This window comes from Myotis davidii, unplaced genomic scaffold (genome assembly GCF_000327345.1).
Source record: "Myotis davidii unplaced genomic scaffold, ASM32734v1 scaffold38, whole genome shotgun sequence".
Lineage (NCBI taxonomy): Eukaryota > Metazoa > Chordata > Mammalia > Chiroptera > Vespertilionidae > Myotis > Myotis davidii.
In genome coordinates, this window is record NW_006291383.1 from 4150570 (window position 1) to 4165167 (window position 14598).

Consider the following 14598-nt stretch of genomic DNA (forward strand, 5'->3'; position numbering starts at 1 on the left):
TATATGTGACATGGCACCAGAGTTAAGTTAGGGTTTTTCAAAATGCTGACACACCCAGCTCAAAAGGTTCGCCATCACTGGACTAGCAGGTTTCATTTCCCTCAGCAACCATCAGCATAAGAAAATTAGCATCAGTTGTGTAGAACCTGTGTGGGTTTTGCTGAAACACACCTGAGCTTCCCTTTTCTAGTCTCCAGCTCCTCATCTCTGGATGGGGGAATTGGATCCAATAACCTCGCAGTCTCCTTTCAGCTCTTACACCCTGTGATCACCCTTCCTCCAATGCTTCCCTATGACCACAGACACCAGCAAGTGTGTGCATTAGCACACGCTGCCAATGTGGTGCAAGTCCCAGCAGTGTACCTGGGTATTAGAACGATCCCCCAGACTCGGGCCAGACCTGGCTCAATCCCACACAGCCTTCCTCCTGAAGGACTTTCACTCCTGCCAGAGGAGCTCTGCTCTTGCAAGCTGTTAGATGACATATGAAGGCAGACGGCACCTTAGCCCTTCCTTTTCTGCGGGTAAATATAAGGTGCGCAGGGGATCCAAACAGAGTGCAAGCCAATAGCTGGCGAAAGACAGGCAGGGATACGTACATGCTTTTCCCCTTCAATCTTCTTGTCGGCCACCTGCATTGCATCCAGATATTTAAAATGCAGCTCCATCAGTCTGTCAACCTGAAAGAGATATTCCATAGGCATGAGTGAGAAAGAAAGAGAATGTCAAGGCAAAAGGAAGGGGGAGCTTTGATTCATCTCTGTCACTCCTTATAAAGGGAGATCCACTCTACCACTCCTACATGGGAGATCAGCTTTGCTTATGGACACACCAGGAATGGATTAAAGAGCTGCACGGAACAAAGCAACACAGTCCCATTCCCCAAAGAACGCGATGCATCCCCAGCCTTTCGAGGACTCCCATGAATTCAAGTTGTTATAAACAAATAAATAAATAAAATTTCAATCCCCTTTGTGCAAAGAGAAGGAGCTTGAAGTTACATACTTGATATTCACTTAGAACTTTACAGAATTTTTCTTTTTTTAGAACTGAAACCTTTCATGTTCAGATTCTGCCCCAGAGCTGATCTTTTTTTAAAAAGGTCTGAGTAAAATTTCTTTAGTTGCTTTTGAGTCAGAAGAGAGTGCAAGAAAAACTCCTTCAGCAACTTAAAAAGAACCTGACTTTGGCTCAGCAACAATTCAAAAACCAGTTTTAAACTTAACAAAAGTCATGCTTCAAACATGGCCTGAGGAACACTCAGTAGGTCTGAAAAAGTTTCCTTTTCCCCTAAGACTTCTGAAAGATTGAAGGAATACCATGAAGCCAGCCTAGACTTCTAACCCATCTCTTTACTATGTTGGCAACCCTGGTGTTTACCCAGGAGCTGTTAATGGTTAACAGCTGAAGTTGCTTCAACATGGCATCAGAGAGTCCAGGAAGACTGCACCCAAACCCTCTCTGGAAACAACTATGGATCTAAGATCTTACGTATATTTTCATGCCTATTATTTCCTTAGGCCTTACAAAAACCTGACAAGGTAGGCAGAGAAGATAGATTACAACCCTAATTTCAAAGGTGAGGAAACTGAAGCACAGACATTAAATGTCAGCAAGGGGACATGATTGCTAAGATGTTCTGCGCCCTAACCTGATGGCCTTTTCACCATGCTACACTGCTAGTGAGAGAAGAAAAAATGGTTAGAGGTCGGCTCAAACAGACAGTCTTAAAATCTCTCCAAAGTCAGGGGAAAATGTAGCTTTACCTTGGACATAGGAAAGAAAGTTATTGTAAGTTAAAAAGGGCCTTTGCCCGGCTGGTGTGGCTCAGAGGTTGAGCATTGACCCATGAACCAGGAGATCACGTTTCAATTCCCCATCAGGGCACATGTCTGGGTTGAAGGTTCGATCCCTAGTAGAGGGTGTATAGGAGGCAGTTAATCAGTGATTCTCATCATTGATGTTTCTATCTTTCTCTCCCTTCCCCTTCCTCTCTCTGAAATTCATTGAAAAACAAAAAACAAAACCCCAACAACATTAAAAAAGAAAAAGAAAAAAAGGGGAGGATTTGGTCCTTAATTTTTACTCATCTGGAATTACCTACTTATGTCTAGTATGATAAAATACACAGGCTTTCTGGACTTAGGCAGCCTGGGTTCAAATCTCAGTTCTGCTTTTTAACTGGATGATCTTGGGCAAGTCACATAATGTCTCTATAAGTGTCAATTTCCTTATCTGTAAATGTGAATAATACTGTATTACCCAATCCTAGTAGTCACCCACTAAATGATAGTTCTTATTCTCTTAAAACACGTATGGTTTAGCATGCTAGATAACTATAGAATATTTATCTAAGCTCATTTACATGGTCAGTCCTATATTCCATAGCCCATCTAGAATAGGCTCTCCCATTTCTTTTAGCATCATCTTCATTTTCATTACCACCACCTAGTAAGACTTCATTTGATCTTTATCTCACTGACTCTTCAAGATGGGTATCAATGACTTCATTTTAAAGCCAAGGAAAATGAGGCTCAGAGTAGCACATGCCTCAAAAGTGGCAAAACCAGGCTCAAATCCATACATCTGAATCCAAAGTGCATGCTTTCAGCCACTCGGCTGTGATGTCTCTCATCACCCTCCCCACCCCCAATCTTATTGTAATCTACTCTCGTGGGGTCTAAAACCCCCTTTAAAGTGCTAATTGATACTACCCTATGATGTTACTACTCCCAGGGCAATGCACTTGGAGATGAAAGACAGAATAACCAGACAAACCTTTCTCATCCAAAGCAATGGGGCCCAGACGCTGGAGAAGATATTTTAGGGCAGGAACAATCAACCCAGCACCCTTCAGACTGCATCAGGTAAGAGCCCTTCTAACACAAGCGGTCTGGTCCCATTCTTATAGTCCATCAAGCACCCACCTTCTCACTGTCATTTTCAGTGAATTTATTCAGCAGCCGGGTTCGCTGTTGCCCTCTCAGGTTCCGCAGGAGGGAAGCCAGGATCGAACAGACATGCTCTGGTTTGGGAAGGAGGAAAGAAAACATGCTGTGATCAGGGCAGTAATTATTACCTCTTCAAGCTTGGTCTGGTTCTATTGAAGGGAATAAGGAGGCCTTCCCTGACTGCTGCTATTGATTAATAAGACAAGAGCCTAAACTGTGTCACTGGAAACTGAACTGGTCTTCTCGTACTGCACAAGAAATATATTCATAGGGATGATACCTTCAAGGCCAAGTTGAGCAAATGAATCAAAGCTAAGAATCTCTATTCTGCCTGGAATTAATTGATTTTTATTGTCCACAACAGAACTTCAAACTAATCCCCCCTTTACAGAAATAATCTGTAGGAAGAATATGAATACTGGCCATGAGACGAGCATATAATGAATAAATAAGACATGTTCATCATATTCTCAAATTACCTTATCACTTTCCCAAGTAAACATCCCAGAATTAAATAAGAAATATGATAGGGCCCCAGTGCAACCAATTACATTCTGGTGCAGCTAACACCCCCACTTTAGGTTTAAAGCAGCTGGACAGCAAGTACTTTAAAATGGTAATGATGCTTTTTGAGTTCACAAAACCCATGGGCATTATTATGAGGTACTATTCTTCTACCCCTGGGAAGAAGAGGGTAATTGAAGGGTATACTAAGGCTTCAGCTGTAAAGAGATTCTTTCCTTTAAAAAGAATTTTTTTAAAATCAAGAATAATGACCTTGAAAAGGAAGTGGCAAAAGTCTATTCATGGAAAAATGGCCAAGTTTATTTTGAACTAAAACGCACATGGTGTGGAACAATAAATATTCTATTTGATAAGTGACTGAAGGGCATCTTCAAATGCCAAAGTTACCTTGAGTTTTCAAAAATCACTTGACTATTAACTAAAGTCACAAGTAAGCATTCTTATTGTAGCATAGATAACAATTATTGTATTTTTTTTTTATTTCCTCACTTGTATCAGAAGCATTCCCCACCTCTTCATTTCCCTGTTGTCTTAATGCTGGAGTTATTTAGTCCTTAGACTATTTTCTACCCACATTCACTTCCATGGGGATCTCATTTAGTCCCATGGCTTTAAAAACCATTTACATGCTGACAACTCCCAAATTTGTTTCTATAATTCAGTCCTATTCTCTGGATGCAACTGTCTGCCTGCTCTTACTATGTGGTTGTCCAAGATCCTTTAAACTTAACATGTCCCAAACCAAGCTTTCAATCTTCCTCCTTAAACCTGTTTCCCATAGTTTTTTCCTTCTAGTTAATGGCAGCCAGGTTCTCCAGTTTCTCAAGCCAGAAACAGTAAAGATATTCTTAATTCTCTTTTGTCACATGAACCACAGGAAACTCTGTCAGCTTTATTTTCAAATTATATCCAGAATCCCATCTCTTCTTACTAAGGCCCCACAGTCACTACTCTGGTCCACACCACCATCATCTCTTGCTTGGAACATTCAACAGCCTATTTGTGGGTCTCTCTCTGTTTCCACTCTTGCCTGCTTTGGCCTAATCTCCATAGAGGAGTCAGAATGATCCTTTTTTAACCTAAAGTTGAATCCCATCATTCTTCTGCTTAAATACCCTCCACTGGCTCCTCTACTTGCTCAGCCTAAATGCTGTTTCTAACGCCAGGCATGTTCCCTGAGCCTCTGCACTTGCCATTTCCTCTGCCTGAAATGCTCCTCACCAGATTATCGGCATGGCCTAATCTTCAAGTCTACTTTTACTCAACTGTCATCTCCTCAATGAGGCTTTCCTTTGACTATCCTATTTAAAAATGCAATGCCCAACATTATTCCCAAGTCTTATTCCCTCTCTTTTTCTTTAGCAGGCATTATCTAAAATACTATGTTTACTTATTTATTTTGTTCACTGCCTCCCTTCAATTAGAATATAAGCTCCACAAAGGCAGGGATTTTAGTCTGCTCCAGTCATTGCTATATCCGAGGTCCTAAAACAATGCCTGACACGTAGTAGGTACTTTGAAAAATACTTGCTGCGTGAATGGGAAGAAAGCAGGCTCTCGATACAAGTTTTTGGTGGTGGTGGTGGGGCAGGGAACAGAACAAACCAACCAACCATTCTTGAATTCTGGATATGCCTTCAAATAACTTTCACCCTTTTGTATATTTTTTTGCATTTGAGATTAATGGAGCTACCATTTTCAATAAAACTAGAGGCCTGGTGCAAGAAATTCGTGCATGGGTGTGGTGCTTAGGCCTGGCCAGCAATCAAAGCACAAGCATCTGGTATGGAAGGGCAGGTCCCAGCTGACCTCTGGGCCCTGGGCAGCACTTGGGCCCCCCCTCTGCCTGAATCATGGCGCCCAAGTCCATAAGCGGAGATGCGGTGAGTACAGCCAGATGCCGCAGGCTGGGGCACAGCATGGGCCTCTGGGCCTCCCAGCAGTGCCGCACAGAAGATGGGCGGGCAGCACTCTCTCTCCTGTAGTCCCAGTGGCTGCGGCCCGGCTCACCTGGAAGATGCTATGTGGGTGGGGGGCGGGCTCCTAGAAGGTACCTGAGTGTGGGGTAGCAGGGGGGGTGAGTGCAAGCTCGGCAGACACCCCGCATTCTCACTGCACCTCCATCCTGTCACCCCTGCCCCCAGGTAGCCGGTGAGAAGTCGCAGCACTTCACCAACGCCCACCATGTTCCACGCTACCCCTTGGTGGTCAGTGCATGTCATAGCCAGAGGTGGAACGACTGCCTGAGGGGGCAATTTGCATATTAGGCTTTTTTTAAAGGTAATTAAAGTTTATTTTATTATTATTATTATTATTATTATTATTAGTTAAGGTATTACAAATGTGTCCTCATCCCCCCCATTATCCCCCAACCTCCCCCCTGCATATTAGGCTTTTATTGGATAGCTCTAATCAGTAGATTCAATTTTTTTAAGTATAAAGTTTTTCTTAAAATATATCTTCATAAGACCCAATATCTTTCAACTTTTACGTAAAGCTGGGATTGAGGTGGTATAATCTTCATCTTGAACAAAAGGAAGGGAGCAGGGAACAGGAAGAAGGGTGGGGTGAGGGTAGAAGGCGGAGTGGACAGAACAGGCACTGTTTTCACAGGAAGGTAAACAACATCATGAACCCAGGGTAAGATCAGTGAACCAAGATAGCTAAGCACAGGGTGAGAAAGAAAGATAAGAAAGGGAGGCCTTTGAGGTACATGTCAGGGAAAGTCCTCTGACCTCTGTATGCCAAGGAGAGAAGACTAGAGGAAGAAGGAGTGGGGGATACAACAGTTCTGCAATTTGGGGCCAAGCCAAGTTAGAATATGGCTGTGATCTCTTGAGCTGGTGAACAGATGCAGGACAGGCCATAATAAATGCAGTGAATTCTAACAAGCTCAGTTCTGAAAATGAAATTATCATGACAACTGGTAACAATTTCCATGAATATACAGGACAAGCTGACAAACATTGAGGAAAGAAGTTCTCATAGATTATCTGGGCCAAGTCTCTCATTGTATAGGTAAAACCAGTGAGGCCCTCAGAGAAGTGACTTGTCTGCACAGCTAATTGGCGAAAGAGGTAGAACTAAAACTTCAGATCACTCAATCATTTACTGACCACTTTTTTCTGTGCCAGGCAAGCACTCAGTGCTCAGGGCCCCAGGACAGACAGCACAATATCCCTAACCTTAAGGTATTCTTTACTTAGAGGGCAAACAAAATAATACCTGGTTTACAGTGCAGTATGACAAGCTCCTTCCGTGAGGTAGGCATAGGAGACTTGAGGATCACAGAATAGGGATACCTGACCTAGATGGATTCCCATTGGAGGTGCCAAACAAGCAAAACCCAGCTATGGCCAACAGCTAGGCAAATAGGAGAGAGCATTCCAGGCAGAAGAAACAATATATGCAAAGGCCAGTGTGGATGGAGTGCCACATTCAAGGGGTTGAGGGAGAAGGGGAGGGAAGGGCAGTAAGATGGGCAAAGGCCAAACCATGAAGAAAAGTTTCAAGAATCCACCGACAAATTTTACGCTGTAGAGAGACAAGATTCTGAGTTTAGACCAATCCTGGCAACTACACTAGTATTTCTTTTAGAGGTCAGAATCAGGATCAGAAAAATGTTTTCTTCCTGATGAATTTTTGTGCTTCTTATCAGGGTTTCCTTTTTGCCTTGGCTATTAGAAAACTCAACCACAGGAAGCAATTTCTTATTGATGCCCTCTATTCTCTACCAATACATTTTAAAATAAAAGCAATGGTAAAACCAAACTATACAAAAAGGTATAAAATAGACTCAACAAATACTTATTGAGCATCTACTAAATTTTTTCTTTTCCCATACTCCTCTCACTACCCTATTCCTCTCTCCCAAGAAAAATAACCTATGAAAGTATACTGTGTACATTTTCAGAGAAGAAACTATAATATATATATATTTTCCATATATTCTGTACTATACCTTTCCATATCAGGACACATTTTTTTTTTAAAGCTATAATTCCACCGAATCTTGTCGTAATTTAACTTGTGCCTCAATCTTGGGCATTTTAGGTGGTTTCCAGTTTTTGGTTGTATTGTTTTTGCTATTATAAACAATGCTGCAATAAATATTCAAGTACACAATTTTGGCAACTTTTGCATGTATATTCTTAGGGTAAATCCCTAGCAGTGGAATTGGTGAGTAAAAAGGTACTGATATATAGAATGTTAAAAGACACAAATACTTTCACTCTCTCTGTCTTCCCAAAAGGCTGTACCAACGATGCTTCCACTCCACACATAGAATGGAAGTATGGAACTATCCTATATAATAAAGCAGTAATATGCAAATTGACCATCACACTCTCACACAAGATGGATGCCCCCATGTGGTCATAAGATGGCAGACACAAGATGGCTAGCAGGGGAGGGCAGCTGGGGGCGACCAGGTCTGCAGGGGAGGGCAGTTGGGGGCAACTGGGCCTGCAGGGGAGGACAGTTGGGGGCAACCGGGACTGCAGGGGAGGGCAGTTGGGGGTTATCAGGCCAGCAAGGGAGAGTAGTTGGGGGTGACTGGTCTGGCAGGGGAGGGCAGTGGGGGCGATTGGGCCAGTAGGGGATGGCAGTGGGGGCGATCGGGCTGGCAGGGGAGCAGTTAGGTGTCAATCAGGCTGGCAGGGGAGTGGTTAGGGGGTGATCAGGCTGGCAGACAGAGGGGGTTAGGGCAGCCGTGGGCAAACTACGGCCCGCGGGCCGGATCTGGCCCATTTGAAATGAATAAAACTATTGAAAAAAAAGACCGTACCCTTTTATGTAATGATGTTTACTTTGAATTTATATTAGTTCACACAAACACTCCATCCATGCTTTTGTTCCGGCCCTCTGGTCCAGTTTAAGAACCCATTGTGGCCCTCGAGTCAAAAAGTTTGCCCACCCCTGGGTTAGAGGCAATCAGACAGGCAGGCAGATGAGCGGTTGGGAGACAGCAGTCTCAGATTGTGAGAGGGATGTCCGACTGCTGGTCATCTCTGTGGGATTGGGCCTAAACCGGCAGTCAGACATCCCCCAAGGGGTCCCTGGTTGGAGAGGGTGCAGGCTGGGCTGAGGGACCCAGGTTGCAGATGGCAGGCCCAGATGGCGGCGGGGTGGGCGGCGGATTGTGCTGTCCCGCCTCACCTGCAGTATGCAAATTTAACGGCCATCTTTGTTGGGTTAATTTGCATACTCTTCTGATTGGCTGATGGGTGTAGCAAAGGTATGGTCAATTAGCATCTTTGTCTTTTATTAGTGTAGATATTTGTTTTCCCATATCCTCACTCAGATTGAACTTAGAAATTATGGCAACCTGATGGGTGAAAAACAGGATCTTCTTTTGATTAGCATGTTTTTGTTCTTATCATGAATAAGGTTAAGCACATTTTCTGATGTTTACTGACCATTTGTATTGCTTTCTGTGTGAATTGCTTGGCCTTATTCTTTGCCAATTTATATTTCTATGAGGCCCTTATAAATTAAGAATATTACCATTTTGTCATATATATTGCAAATATTTTCTCCAGTTAGACATTTGTCTTTTGACAAATTCTTATTCAAAGCTAAGATTTAGTACCACCATATTGTTTTGCTGTAAGCTGCTTCAAATTCTTATTTGAAAGTAAGTAGGGCACAGTAATAACTGTCACCATTTTTATTGTGTATTTATGACAGTAGGCTTATTTGAATCTGTATACAATTTTCCCATTGTTTCCCAATCCTCATACTAAGCTATGAGAAAGGTACTTATTCCAGCCGTGGGCAAACTACGGCCCGCGGGCCGGAGCCGGCCAGTTTGAAATGAGTAAAACTAAAAAAAAAAAAAAAGACCGTACCCTTTTATGTAATGATGTTTACTTTGAATTTATATTAGTTCACACAAACACTCCATCCATGCTTTTGTTCTGGCCCTCTGGTCCAGTTTAAGAACCCATTGTGGCCCTTGAGTCAAGAAGTTTGCCCACCCCTGTACTATTCTCATCTCTATTTTATAAATGTAGAATCCAAAGCTCTGAGAAGTTTTTAAGTTATGTAAGGTCATGTCCTTGAGTAAGTAGTATGAGCTTAGACTTGAACCCAAGTTGTATGACTGTGAACTGTAAGCTTTTCATACTATATTACATGCTTCATACATAAAAAAGGTAATCATCAAAGCTTTTAAAGGAAGGTAAAAGAGACCAGAAACTAAGCCATGTGAGTCTGAAAACCTGCGTCATGCGGGGCTCACTGTGTCCAAAAGATAGGCACTACGTAAATTTAAAAAATATTAAACAGTTTAATGAGAGGAAAATGAAGCGAAAGGCCACATGGAATAGGATGTCAATATATAACCCCCCACCCCTCTCTTTTATGGAATTACTTTTTCCAGAAGCAATTTCTACCAGAGTCCAAATAAAGAAGAGACTTTGCGTTTTAGGCAGTTCCACAAATACTGAACTTCTCAATCATTTTCTCTTTTAATCTTGCTGATTAAGAAGGATGAGAAAGAGCTGGAAAGAGAATGTTCTTTATATACCTCAACAAGTCAGGGGATGGGGCACAAAGTGGGGATTAGAGCTGTAATTCTCAAAAGGAAAATGTAAAATACAGAAGAATCTGTTTTAGGGGGGCACTAGATCATATCAGCATGTATTTCCATAGCTTATCCCAGCCTGGAGCAGAGATACCTTAATCAATTGCAGTGGTATTCTAAGAGCAAAGGTCATTTACCTATTTGTTTGGGATTTTAAGTAAAGTACAGCTTGTCAATTTCAGGAGACCTGAAGCTGCCTATGTTCCCTCCATCTGTCTCTCTAGGTGTTAGGGCTGGCCATCCATCACCAGTGCCTGCCAGATAGGAAAACACTTCAGCCACCCCAAGTTTTACACACACACACACACACACACACACACACACACACACACAGTTTCATTAGTCACTAATAAATGTAGCTTCCCTAGGAACAGATTTCAGCCCAAGGTGGTGTCAATTTTTCAAGCACCAAAAAGATGGGAGAGCTGCTGGCAGAGAGAGCAGGAGAGATAACAGGTTTATCTGCTGGCCAACACTGCTCAGCTACTCTGTCATTTCGACGGGATAAAATGGAGGTGAAGGATAGCTATGGAGTAGTCAACACAGACCAGGTAAACGTAGTGGCTCCACTGCGGAGAACAACCTCTCCAGCAGGGCGCAGGAAGAGCAGAACACGAACACACACCACCACCACTCCACATCCCCTTCAGAGAGGGAAGGCTAAGAAAATCTACATTTAAGTCACTACGTAGGGAGGTAGAGGCCTTGGTAGAGTGTCAGAGAGGAAGTCCTGAAATTGTGCCAGTGTGAACCCCTGCCTGCTGGGTGTCCTGCTCAGTAGTCAAACACCTGGCTGCCTCAGACACTAATTAGTGAAACTGCCTAAGGAGGTTTGGAGGGGTGGGGGGAGGCTCTGGTCCAGTCTTCCCCCAACTCAAATCTCTTCAGGGCCTCTTAAGGGTAATTAGCAATGGGTTAGACCCCTGGTTATACACTAAAAGGTTGATTCTCTAGGGTCAGTTAAGAGTTCTGTAATTTCAGAGCAGGGAGAACTGGAAATCTTAGAATTCAACTTCTCTGGAGTTCTGAGTATAGAAACAATAGCTCTGATAAGGGATGTTATTTTCTTTGTGTCAAAAGTAATTTTTTGGGCCACTGGAATCTAGATCTACTGACAGACATTTTTGAGAATCCGATGGACCCTTATGCATGCTATCTCTTCATATATATATATATATATAACATTTCCATGAAGGAGGCTCCTTGGTTAAGAACCCATGACCTGTATACCCAGATCGGAGGTCTTTCCAGAGGAGCACAACTGGACTGGCAGTCACTCCCATCAGTTTCTGTGTGTATCTTTTTTTGTCAAGAATAGAATGGATTAGAATTTCCCATTCCATTCTTTAAAAAAGTATGGTCCAACCCATATATCTGTTGTCTACAAGAGACCCACCTCAGAACGAAGGATTCACACAGACTGATGGTGGAGGGATGGGAAAAAATTTTTCAGGCAAATGGAAATAGAAAAAAAAAAGCTGAGATAGCAATACTGACAAAATAGACCTCAAAATGAAGGCCATAACAAACAATAAGGAAGGGCACTTCCTAATACTACAGGGAGCAATTCAACAAGAGGATATAACTCTGGTAAACATATATGCACCCAATACAGAAGCACCCAAATACATAAAAAAACTTCTGGAAGACATCAAGGGAGAGATTGACAGCAACACAATCATAGTAGGGGACTTTAATACCCCATTGACACCACTGGATAAATCCTCTAAACAAAAAATCAGCAAAACGAAACAGCAATCCTAAATGACTCACTAGATCAGATGGAATTAATTGACATCTTCAGAACATTTCACCCCAGAGCTAAAGAATATACATTCTTTTCAAGTGCACATGGGACATTTTCAAAGATAGACCACATATTGGGACACAGGCAAAGACTCCTCAAATTCAATAAGGTAGAAATCATATCAAGCATCTTCTCAGATCACAATGGCATAATATTAGAAATCAAGTACAATAAAAACAATGAAAAAATATTAAACACTTGAGGCTAAATAGCATGCTATTAAACAATGATTGGATTACCAGAGAAATCAAAGAAGAATTAAAAAGCATCCTGGAAACAAATGACAACGAAAACACAACAATCCAAAATCTATGGGACACAGTGAAAGCAGTCCTGAGAGGGAAGTTCATAGCTCTACAGGCCTAACCAAAAACAAAACAAAAACCAAAAAAACCCACAAGAAAAAATGGTAATAAATTATTTAACCCTACAACTTAAAGAATTAGAAAGAGAGCATCAGGAAAAGGCCAGAGGAAGCAGAAGGAAGGAAATAACAAAGATCAGAGTGGAAATAAACAACAGAGACCAAAAAAATGATACAAAAGATCAATAAAACCAAGAGTTGGTTCTTTGAAAGGATAAACAAGATTGATGAACCTATAGCCAGGCTCACCATGAAACAAAGAGAGAGGACCCAAATAAACAAAATCAGAAATGAAAGAGGTGAAGTTACAACTGAACCCACAGACATACAAAGGATTGTAAAAAAATACTATGAACAACTCTACTTCAACAAACCAGACAACCTAGATGAAATGGACATAGTCTTATAAAAATACAAGCTTCCAAAACTCAATCAGGAATAATAATTTTAAAAGAACAACTGAATAGACCAATCACTACCGATGAAGTTGAAGTAGTAATCAAAAAACTTCCAGAAAACAAAATCCCTGGTCTGGATGGCTACACAGGGGAGTTTTACCAAACATTCAAAGAAGAATTAAAACCTATCCTCCTCAGACTATTCCCAAAAAATTCAAGAGGAAGGAACACTTCCAAGCTCTTTCTATGAAGCCGGCATTACCTTAATCCCAAAACCAGATAAAGATACCACAAAGAAAGAGAATTACAGGCCAATATACCTGATGAATATAGATGCTAAAATCCTCAACAAAATTCTATCAAATCAGATTCAGCATTACATTAGAAAGATCATACACCATGACCAAGTGGGATTTATACCAGGGATGCAAGGCTGGTATAACATCTGCAAATCAGTAAATGGATATATCACATAAACCAGAGGTCCTCAAACTTTTTAAACAGGGGGCCAGTTCACTGTCCCTCAGACTGTTGGAGGGCCGGACTATAGCTTTAAAAAAACTAGGAACAAATTCCTATGCACACTGCATATATCTTATTTTGAAGTAAAAAACAAAACGGGAACAAATACAATATTTGTATTTGCATGTGGCCCGTGGGCCGTAGTTTGAGGACCCCTGACATAAACAAACTGAGAGACAAAAATCACATAATCATATCAATTGATGCAGAAAAAGCATTTGATGAAATCCAATACCCTTTCCTGATAAAACTCTCAGCAAAGTGGGAATTCAGGGATTCTACCTCAACATAATAAATGCCTTATATGACAAATATCAATGATGCAGAAAAAGCATTTAACAAAATCCAACACCCTTTCTTGATGAAAACCCTTAGCAAAGTGGGAATAGAGGAATCATATCTAAACATAATAAAAGCCTTATATGACAAACCTACAGCCAACATCATACTCAATGAGCAAAAACTAAAACCATTTCCCCTAAAAACAGGAACAAGACAAGGATGCCCACTTTCACCACTCCTGTTCAACATAGTACTGGAAGTGCTAGCCATAGCACTCAGACAAGAAGAAATAAAAGGCATCCAAATTGAAAAAGAAGTAAAACAGTCATTATTTGCAGGTGACATGATATTGTATATAGAAAACCCTAAAGACTCTCTCAAGAAACTACTAGACTTACTAAATGAATTTGGCAATGTAGCAGGATACAAAATCAACACCCAGAAATCTATGGCTTTTTTATACACCAATTAGAGGCCTGGTGCACGAATTTGTGCATGGGTGGGGGGATGGGGAGCCAATCTGGGGTGGGGGAAGGAGTCAAGGGGAGGTTGGCCAGCCGGCCCCACCCCTGATCGGAAGGGGAGGGCAATGGGTGGGGCCAGCCGGGGGTAGAGGCCACTGGCGGTTGGCTGGCCGGCCCTGCTCTCTGGTCAAAGGTACAATTTGCATATTAGCCTTTTATTATCCTATAGGCTGTGTTGACACTGCAAAATATGAAGCCAGTGAGAACTGTATCAAACATGCACACAGTCAAACCTCATTAAAGCCTTCTAAACCAACAACAGTGTTGTGAACAATCTGACCTCGGCTAATTTGTGAGCTTCCTATCCCACTGCTCCCCCATCCTGTCCTGTCCATTGTCAGTTTCTCCTGTCACTTCTATGTTCTTTCAAAATAGTAAGCACCTGCCTACCTCAGAGGCTTTTGCTGGGAAAGGAAGGGAAGAATAGCATGAGGGCAGGACAGCCTGGGTTTGCGTACTGGCTTCACAATTGACGAGCTATGGACTGAGGGTAATTTGTTTTCTTCATGTTTTTTGTAATTTTTAAAATGTATTTAGTAATTTTAGAGAGAGAGAGAGGAAAGGAGGAAGAAAGAGAGAGAGAGAGAGAGAGAGAGAGAGAGAGAGAGAGAAACAAAAACATAAGTTTTTCCATATATA

General features: G+C 41.8%; 1 protein-coding gene across 1 annotated transcript in view; it reads right to left on the minus strand.

The window, feature by feature from the left end:
- The window catches only part of CTNNBL1 (catenin beta like 1), a 171676-nt gene that overhangs the window by 23030 nt on the left and 134048 nt on the right, over nt 1-14598 (minus strand). Inside the window, exons 12-13 of the mRNA XM_006764492.2 lie at nt 2928-3025; nt 600-680 (exon numbers count right to left, since the gene is read on the minus strand). Coding sequence (XP_006764555.1) covers nt 600-680; nt 2928-3025 — 179 coding nt within the window. The remainder of the gene's footprint in view (nt 1-599; nt 681-2927; nt 3026-14598) is intronic.